The following is a 9968-nucleotide window of genomic DNA, read 5'->3' as shown; positions in this document are numbered from 1 at the left end:
GGTGGGGGGGGGGGGGGAATGGGTGAAAGGTGGTGGCAGGTGTCACATTGGCATTCCCTGGATCCCCCCCCCACACTCACCTTTCCTCCACTTGTGGCTCCGCTCTTCTCCCCGACACAGCATCGGGGCTCCTCAGGCGCCCAGCGAGGATAGGGGCAGGGGGCGATGCCCCACAGGGGCTGCTCCTGCCCTTGGCAGCTCAAAGGCCCCATTTTCCCCCCTTCTGCCCCACGTGAAGCCCCATGGTGGTGGGGGAAGCCCCTCTCCCCACTGCTGCCCTGGATCACGGTGCCAGCTCTGACCCCAAGGGCAGCTACCGCAAGGGGGACCCCACAGGAGGGCTGTGGGGGCAAGCCAGCACCCCGGCACAGCCTGGGGCTTGTCTTCAGGTTTCTTCACCCGTCTGCCGTGAGGTCTTGCTGGCAGCAGCTGTGAGCCACCAAAATCCATCCCACCCTTGTGCGGGGAGAACAGACCCCCTTTGTCTGGGGGAGACGGGGGCACCTGTCCCGGCTGACAAAGAGCCCCTTGACCGCGCCAACAGCCCAGGGGCTGAAGTCCCTGCACATCCTTCTGCGGCCTTTTGACTCGGGTTTTGTAACAGGTTTTTCCCCCCCCACCGTCTCTCCCCGAGTGCTGTGGGTGGTGGTTCCTGGATGGACTTTTATCAGCGCTGTTGAAATGGTGCTTTGCTGGCAGCTCTGGGCAAAGTCCCCACAGGGGCGGAAGGAGAGGTGGGAGCCCCGCCGGTGTGGGGATGGAGGGGGGCAAGCTGGGGGGTGGCCTCACCCTAGGCAATCCACTCGTGCAATGAGCTGGGGCTCCCTGCAGTCCACCCACCCCTTCCCTGCCCTGGTCGGTGTGTCTTGGGCAAAAGGGTCACCCCAGCTGGCCCCATGCCTGCTGGTGGCAGGTTGCCCAGTGGGACGTCTGGCTGGGGCCACCGCAGTCACCAGGAGCAAGAGGTCATGTGCTGGATGCTCAGGCGCCTTCCTGATGTCAGGACTTGGGGTTTCTTTCTGTCCCTGAGGCCCTTTGAGACTGCTTCAGCCTCGGGGTGGGATGAGGATGCTTGGCCCTGGCTTGCCCCTGGTGTTACCCCACCCCAAATGAGCTGCACCTGCCTGCTGCGGGCACGGAGGGAGCTGGGAAGCTCCTCAGGTCTCTCCTCGATGGGGAGCTGTGCTCTCCAGCCTGGGTCACCCCAGCCTGGCCCGATGCCTGGCTTCTGCCTTGGGAGGAAGCCCAAAGAGCTTTGTTTGGATAAATAGGAAGATACAGGGTCACAGCATTTAAAGATGCTGAAGTCGGGGGCTGTCGTGTCCAGCACATGTCCAGAGCCGCAGCCACCACTGTGCACAGCTGGCTGGGCTCAGGGCCAGGGCTGCAAGTGCCGGGGCTGTGCTAGGAGCAACCTGCTGAGGAAGTGGGACTCGGGGCCATCTTCTCAATGGCTGTTTCCTTCCCCCGCAGAGCTCCCGGAGGATTGCCACCAGCTCTTCCTGGACGGGCAGCAAAGCAGCGGTGTTTTCCAAGTGCAGCCTACAGGGTCTCAGCCCTTCAAAGTCTACTGTGACATGACTGCAGGTAAAGCAGTGGAGATGTCCCGCAGTGCTTTGCACGGTGGTCTTGCAAATGGTAACCCCAAATGACCATGTTTTCCCTGCCTGCAGAAGGTGGCTGGACAGTGATCCAGAGGCGCACAGATGGCTCTGTGGACTTTGACCAGCTTTGGGATGCCTACAAGAATGGCTTTGGAGACCTTCGTGGTAGGTGGATGATGGTGTCTATCTTCTTATTGTGGGATAAGTGATATCTTAGTACAAGTTATTCCCCCTTGCTGGCCCTTGGAGATCTCTACATGCCAGAGCACAGCATTGGGCTGAGGACAGGGGGACGCTGCTTGCAGAGCAAGAGTCCTTGGTCTTCCTGACTTGTCCTGCAGGTGCCAGACAGCAATTCAAATGCCGCAGTGTCCTGGGTTGTCCCTGTTTTTCTCTGGAGTCTGTTCACATGTCTGCTTTGCATGGCATGTTTGTGTCCCTGCAGCTAATGCAATGTGTCTTGTTTCAGGTGACTTCTGGCTGGGCCTGGAGAAGATACATCACCTTGTCCAAGAGGGAAGATACGATCTCCTGATTGAGCTGGAAGACTGGGAGGGAAATTCCCAGGTGGTTCAATTTGTCTTCAGCCTTGGTGGTGAGAGCACAGCCTACATGCTCAACCTGCTGGGACCTCTGTCTGGAGAGCTGGAAAATGCCATCGGGGACTTCAGGCAGCTGCCCTTCTCCACTCGGGATCGCGACCACGACCTCAAAGCTGACACAAACTGTGCCAAACACCTCTCAGGTCAGTATGAGCTCTTCCTTCCCAGTGGCATGCACTTTCCCTTCAGCCCTCCGCTGTCTGGTGCTGGCCGTGAGTGGGACAATGTCCCTGCAGGACTAGACCCCTTTGGTGTTGAGCCCAGCTTGTCCCCTGCTTCCCTGGGAAAGCTGCATCCTTGGGAGGAGCCGTGCAGGGAACCGGGAGGGAAGTTGAAACCAGGAGGGGTTCATGATTCAGGCCTTGGCTCAAACATCTGTCTCCATAACAGCTTTGCTGGCTGCCACCTCACTTGGAAACCTTTCAAGTGAAGCAGAGGCCAGTCCCCAGGCCTGAGATGGGGCTGCTGAAGGGTTTGAGGGGGTTTTGCATGCAAGAAAGAGCAGCCAGGGATTTGCAGATGCATCCTGAAATCATATAGGATCTGTGCAAAGGTTTCCCAGTGCGTGGGACTCCTCCAGTGTGTATGAGGTGGTCTCGTAAGGTCCCAAAGCCCTGGAAAAGTGGGGGAAACGGGGGCAGCAGGTGCCTTGAACCTGGGTTTGTTTTCTGTCTGGAAGTGCTGTGGGTTAAACCTGCCTCTGCGTTGCCTTGGTAGGTGGCTGGTGGTTCAGCACCTGTGGCCATGCCAACCTCAATGGGAAGTACTTCCGCTCCATCCCCCGCCAGAGGCACGAGCGCAAGCAGGGCATCTTCTGGAAGACATGGAAAGGCAGGTATTACCCACTGAAGTCAACCACCATGAAAATCCAACCTGCAGCACTGGAAGCAGAGCCCTAAAGCTGCCACTTGAGACTTGACCTTCTCTGTGGAGCACAGACCTGAGCTCCATCACTTGGTGTTTACAGAAAACAAACCCACCCTCCCCAGGAAGTCCCCCGAGGAGCATTTCTCGTTAGCAGCCCTTTAGTGGCATGACACAGCTCCTCGCTGTAAGTAAAACAGCTCCATGTTGCTGAAACCCCTGGATGGGAGCTCCCAAACCAGAAGAGGAGCCACCAGCAGGGAGATCCACCTCCAGAGCATGCACAAGGGTCTTCCAACCTGCCACATGCTGCTGTGGCAAATTCAAGTTGTCTGGTGCTTTCTGTCCTGTCTGAACACTTCTGTGCTGGTTTTGATGGGCTGGGGGGAAGGGGAGCACATTGAAGTGTTTCGCTACCCTGGACCCAAGCGTTGGGTACGGAGCCTTGCTGTGTCCTGTCTCTCATTGCTGTTCCCAAATGTTGTCCTATGTACCCTTCTGTGAAAGCCCCCAGAGCCTCCTTCCCCAGCTGGTGCCATGGGGCAGTGAGCCTTGGGCAGCTCCATCTGCACAGCCCCTGCTCTGGTGACTTCAACGAGCTGAGAATATGGGTTTTGATGGGAAGACTGAAGGACACCCTGTGCAGAAGGGGACCTCAGGCTCACTTGGCTTCTCTGGCCCCCATGGCTTCAAAGCCCTGTATTTCTGGCTGTACTGGAATTTGCTGGGAGCTGGGGAAACCGCTTCCAGCTCCAGGAGACGATGGGTGGGATCCTGCAGCCGGTTGCATGAGGGCCAGATCCTGGAGGCCTTGGGTGGGATCCTGCAGCCGGTTGCATGAGAGACCTCCAGGATCTGGCCGAGTCTTAAGCTCTGCCTGGAGCCTACCAGTGTTGCTGGGGGTGGTTAGGATGAGCGCTAGGACAGCACAGGCACAGGGACAGTCACTGCTCTGTACAGGACCAGCCCTGCTGTCAGCCGTAAATCCCCCTGAAGCCCGGAGGCTGCCTTCTTCCAGCAGACTCCCTGTACTTTGCAGAGTGAATAGCACCGTCCTGCATGCATGCCCCAAAGCTTGCTCTAAAGGGCCAGGGGACAACAGGGTTTCTCTGCAAGAGCCTCACTGCCTTGTTGGGTGTGTACCTTGACATGCAGCATCGCCTCTGCCTTTGGGGTGGGTGTTTGGGGAGAGGTGGGCAAAACAGGTCCCCAAAAACTGTTACGGGCCAAGCTGCTGTCTTGGGGCTTCCCAAGCATCCTGCCCTATTGAAGTCATATTGACTACTGTGCTAGAGCTCCTAGCTGCTAAATACTGTAAATAGTCATTTGTAGGATGTTGGATCTTGTTGATGAATTTCCTGTTTTAATTTGTTTCCATATTTAAATGCAGTGTTAATAACAATGTGGTGTAATTTATAAATGTTGATGCTGGAAAAAAAAAAAGCAACTGTAGTTTGTGTATTAAACTTTTTTTTGTACTGAAATATCTTTTCTGAAGATGTCTTTTAATAAAAACAAGCCTGTAACTGTCCCGCCTGGATTATTTGCTCGATGGTTTACCAGTAGAAGATGTGTGGGAGCTGTGTGAGGACTCTGGATTTGGAAACTTCACTTGTTGGGAGTTTGACCTGAGCACTATGCTTCCTTCTGGCCTCAATTTTCAGCTGTAGCCTTATGGAGCTCTCCGAGATAAATCCCTGCTATAGCCCCCAGCAGTAGGTTTTTTTTTTTTAATCTGTTTGCAGTTTATGGACTTCGAAATTTCTTTTCCCTCTGGAAATCAGGCCCTGGGGCAGCAAGTTTACAAGTGACAGTGAGCTGGCTTTTCTTATTCCCTTTGCACCAGGGAGATATTCCTTGTAGCTGGCTGGAAAACCCTGTGCCAACTCCTTGAACAAGAGCAGGGGCTGAGGTCTGAATTATCTGGATGGATTAAAGTCAGAGCTGATCAGGACAAGCCCTGATAAGTAGCAGCCTTTTACCTGCTTATACCATACCTGCATAGTCATCTCCAAAAGCATTTATTGCAACTTCCGGGGAATGATTACGTATGTAGGAATGAAACGAGCTGGGGATGGAGCAGGAGCCTTGAAGATGATGGGGGTAAACTCCAGCCGTGTTTACAATCCCAGACATGTGGCCTGATACTGGAGCTGGAGAAAACAGCAAGTGCTTCTTTAGCTGGTTGAGGAAGGGGGACAAAAATTGCTCATTGCAGAAGGAAGAGACGAGACTGCTCTAGTCCCCTAGAGCAGCTGTATAAATACCTGATGTACCTAAAAGTGGCCCCAACTCCTGTGTCTGTCCTCCTTCCCTGGGGAAAAACCTGCGGTTAATGATAGCCTCAAGCACAGTTGCACAAACAGCCCATTATACCTGGCTCTGCACTATCTATCTGCTCGCTCTTGCATTCAGAAATAGATTTTTAATGTTCTATTTGCTTAATTCAAAGCTTGTTTAGTCCCTGGGTGCACCGCAGATACTGGAGTGCTGTGTTTTAGTCTGGATGCTAAAGTGATTAGACTAAGGTGGTTTTTATGCATCAAACAGAAACTGGTGAAGGAGCTATGCTATATTTATTCATTGCCAGGGGTTTTTTTTGGCAGATCTGGGGTTTGCTCCCCAGTGGTGCATTTGATCTTCAGCATCTACAGGAGGTGCCTGGAGGACAATGCCAGCCGGTACCAAACACCAGCGAGGGAAGGCTAAATACCCCAAACCTTGCCTAGCCCAGGAACTACAGCTGCTCCTTTCTTCTGTGTCTCGGTCTCGCCCTGTTCTGCTGTGCAAATCTCCATGTCCCATCAGCGTCAATGCCACCCGATGCCCCCAGACCACAGGTCTCACGCCGGAGCATGTGGTGTCCCAGGGCCCTTCCAAGGTCCCTCTGCAGAAGAAGCCAGTCCTGGGTCTCTGTTTTCGTCTGAAATCCCCCTGGAATCCTCCAGCTCCTTCATTTTTAGCAACTACTTGAGGTGCAGCTTGTCGTAACACCTGGGAGGCCAATGAAGGATGGGGCAGCTCCCTCCAGCGACAGCGAGAGAAACGGCACCGTGCGCTGCCGAAAGCACAAATATCCTTCGGGTTACAAATGCCGCTGCTCCCCAAAACAGGCCATCGCTCCCGTACGGGCCGTGACGTGCTGTGCCAGCGTGTGACCCCACAGCAGCTCCTGACGTGATGGTCCACCCAGGGCTTCGAGACTTCCCAGCAAAACCTCACTGAGCAGCTGGCAAGAAGGGCTGCTGCTCGTTTTGCATGCTTGGAGGGGCTGTGCCGAAGGTGGTGATGGGGGCTGAGCTCAGCACGTGCCAGGTGGCTAAAGGCTGCAGGGTCTGGACATGGTGGGACAGGACTTTTCAGGGCCAGAAGCGCTGCAGGACAGCCTGGGGCTGCGGTCCGGCGGGGTGACACAGGGCTGGCGCATGCCTCAATGTGGAGCTCGAACTCATCAGTAGAAGCAGGTTGGACGGCAGCTGCTTTGGACCTGGGGGTTCTCTCAGGGCATCATTAGATCAAGAAGCCACTGCACATCAGGTAGTGACGTCCCGACCCAGCTGCATTTGGTGGCCCCAGAAAGCAAGGAGAGCCCCGACCCGCTGCACAGAGCCCCCTCCAAATCCCACCTGTGTCTGAATGGCAGAAACAACCGCCGGGAGACCCGACAGTGGGGCCTCAAGACCTTTTTTATACAACAGTGGAATCCAAATCACTCTTTGCAAAGTTTGGAAAAAAGGGAAGGTGTATGTGCATACACAGAGCTGCACCAGCTCAGGTGGACGGGCTGAGCACCCTGCACTGGTGGCACCGAGCTACTGGAGCGGGAAAGCCAAAGGCATTGCCCCGAGCCCCCCACTGCCAGTGCGGCCGTCACAGAGCACCGCAATGAAACAAAAAAGGCAAATTGGCAAACCCCTGCTTGAATCTGAAACCTGGTGCAAAGCCAAGAAACAGCAAATTAATAACAAGGGATGAGTTCTCCACCCACTGACACTCCGCAGGAACCCCCCAGCCTGGCCCCCGATCCCCGGCCTTGCCAGCACCGGCAAGAGTCACGCTTTCAGAGCCCTCCCTTGCTCCAAATGCCTCGGGGTGCCTGGTGGATACTGGAGCATCAGGACTCTCCCACTCCTCCCAGTAACTTCAGCTCTTCTGCTGGAGCTCAGCAGTATCAAGCACAAATTGAGTTTCCCATGGACATGTCTGGCACGGCTTTGCAAGCACCCGCACTCTGACCAGGGACACCTCCCAAGCAGAGTATTCTGGGGTGGCTCCCTTGAGGGGACTCACAGACACCCAGAGGACCAGATCCCACTAAGAGGGTGGGAAGGGGAACTCCTGGCTCAAGCATCCCAGGCAGGCAGCTACGCCCTGGGGCACCGCAGGGGCTGAGGCACCCAGGACAAGAGGCAGCATCTTAGGTGACCATTTTGAGCAAGTTCTTATCATGGAAAAAAAGAAGCAGATGGCATAGGCCTGTCTGCTTTTAAGGGCTTGTAGGACCTCTGCTACCTAAGGCTTGATGGCCTGCAACCAATTCGAGGACATACGTGGGATATCCAGAAAGGGTCTGCAAACGCATTGTCCTGTCAGCAACCGGTGACACATGGCTGGTTTTGGTGACACAACACTGATTCTCCGGTCCAAAACATACCACAAGCCTGGGGGACTCCTGAGGGTGGAGAATGCGGGCACAGGGGGTTCACGCTTCACTCCGCATCGCCTTGGGGCAGCATCCCTCCTCTAACACCAAGTCATCATCTTCACTCCCTGCAGCCCGTGTTAAAACTCTGCCCCAGGGGATTTTGGAGCTGGATGGCACTCATGGGGATACCTCCGTCGTATCTCTCTTTAAGAGCGCTGTATCGCTCTTTAAGACTTACGGCAACAATTCCCAGGCATTGGAAGAAGAAAAGAAGAAAGTGATTTCCATCCAAACTGATAAAAAAATAGCTTTGGGTATTTTTTACCCACCCCCCCTGCACACCCAATATTCAGTTCAGAACCAATTAAGCTGCTTGTTATAATGAAAATAAGATGTTTTACTTCTGCTGTGCCCATTTTAACCAGAACAAAGCAAGGGAAGCGAAGGCCTCATTTGCAAGACCAGCAAGGAGCTGCCCTCCTCTCCCTCCTTTCACCCAGCCACTCACTGGATGCGGCATTATCAGGTGTGGGAAACTCAGCATGGGATAATTCCCCTTCCCAGGAGATTCTGCATCCAACATGTTCCAGCTTTGCTCCTCCTGATGCTATTTAACTATTCATTGGTTCGATGCTCGACATCCCTGGGCGTGCTCTAGACATTACTCGACAGGGCCGTTTGCTGAGGTCCTGCAGGGATATGAACAGCATCAACAGGAGAAAGTGATAACGCCTTCCTGCAGATCCTGGTTGTTAAAACTCCCTGCGGCACGGGAAGGTTTAAAAGTCCAATGCCCCATGCTGAGCACCAAAACTGCAAAGAAAAGGTGAAAAGAAAGATTTCCTCCCTGCTGCTTCAGCAATCGCTGTGTGTCAGAGGAGCAACTGGCCCGACGCATTGCTAGGTTGGAGTTGGCATCTTCCCTAGACCCCCCGTTCTATGAGTTTTTGGCTTTCCTCCCCAGCTGCTTCCATTGCCTGATACGCAATGGGGATGCCTAGACACAGTTTCCCAGCAAGGCAGCGGGATTGCAATGTGTTTGCAGCATGCTCTGTTTCTCACCCCATTTTCAGAGCCTGGTTCATAAAAAGAATGATTTTCACTGAGCAAGAGCTGGATACCCCTGCCGATAGATAGCTGTTAGTCTGGGTGCTGCCTCTTCGCACGCTCCCACACATTTATTAGCACTTAGATTTGGGAAATGGGACCCCTTAGAAACCACAGTCCCGCCTGCCCATGGTGTTCAGGTATCTGGGGGAAGTCAAGGGCAGCTCAGCGTCGCACAGCCCAGAGGGTGTGAACCACCATCTCCCCCTTCCCTGACCCCGCTCACGCATTGAACATCTCCCAAGGCTGGCAAAAATAAGTCCAAAGCCATCTTTTTCCTCCCCACTGTCTCAGCCTTGCTCCCGTGTGATACCGGAGACCCACTAATCCTTTAGCTGGCTAAAGACTCCTCCGGGGAAAGTAGGGCAGACGAGCTGTGATGAATGCAGCCCAGGAAAGCGAGAAATCTGTCTAATGAGCAGAACGAGCTTCCCTGCACATCACGGAGAGGGAAGGGAGGGAGCCGTCGTCTTCCCCGCGAGGGTTTGTCGCAACCACAAATCAAACGCGCTAAACCAGCGGACGTGACACCAGTGGGCACACGCTGCGCGGGGGCACGTTGCGTAGGGCGAACGCTGGAAGGGAGGTCACCAAAGCGGTGGGGACATTCCCGGGCTTTCCGAGCGGCTCTTTGAGGCTGGCCCCGCAGCTTGGGCTGCACTCGCAGGGTCTGCTGTTGGGGAGGCAAAGGACGTCTTGAGAAGCCGAAGGGTGTCCCGCTCGGAGCGCTCCCCCAGCGGCAAAAGGGCCTTTTGCTGTTATCACCGATTCGTTCAGGAAATTGCCTCAAGCCATGCCAGGGGAAAAAAAAAAAAGGGGAAATGTTTTCCTAGAACAAGTTGTGTCACCGTGCGGGGCTTTTTTTGCCAGAACAGCTTTTTCAGCTGGTGTTTAGCGCAGGAAGGTGAAACCCCGAGCGCTGTGCGGGCAGGATCTGTCCCGGCCCGGGGAACAGCCACGGGCGTGCAGGGCGCGATGGCTTTGAACTGCAGCCGAGCACCGCTTGGGGCGGCTTTAGGGGACACCCCCCACCCCCGTGCCTTCTACCCCTTGGCTTCTGTGCTGCGCTGACGCCCGGGCCGGGCCGGGCCCACCGGCACCGGGGGCGACCCCCCCGCGACCCGCGGCCGGGGGGGTCCTCGGCGC

General features: G+C 55.1%; 1 protein-coding gene across 1 annotated transcript in view; it reads left to right on the top strand.

Moving 5' to 3' along the window:
* The window catches only part of ANGPTL4 (angiopoietin like 4), a 7658-nt gene extending 3782 nt beyond the window's left edge, over positions 1-3876 (top strand). Inside the window, exons 3-6 of the mRNA XM_019471476.1 lie at positions 1474-1587; positions 1674-1769; positions 2074-2349; positions 2924-3876. Of these exons, the coding sequence (XP_019327021.1) occupies positions 1474-1587; positions 1674-1769; positions 2074-2349; positions 2924-3105 (668 nt within the window). The 3' untranslated portion in view covers positions 3106-3876. The remainder of the gene's footprint in view (positions 1-1473; positions 1588-1673; positions 1770-2073; positions 2350-2923) is intronic.
* Positions 3877-9968: the final 6092 nt, after the last annotated feature.

This window comes from Aptenodytes forsteri, unplaced genomic scaffold, assembly GCF_000699145.1.
Source record: "Aptenodytes forsteri isolate BGI_AS27 unplaced genomic scaffold, ASM69914v1 Scaffold274, whole genome shotgun sequence".
Taxonomy (NCBI): domain Eukaryota; kingdom Metazoa; phylum Chordata; class Aves; order Sphenisciformes; family Spheniscidae; genus Aptenodytes; species Aptenodytes forsteri.
The sequence above is the reverse complement of the archived record's forward strand: the minus strand, read 5'-3'. Positions and strand labels throughout refer to the sequence as shown.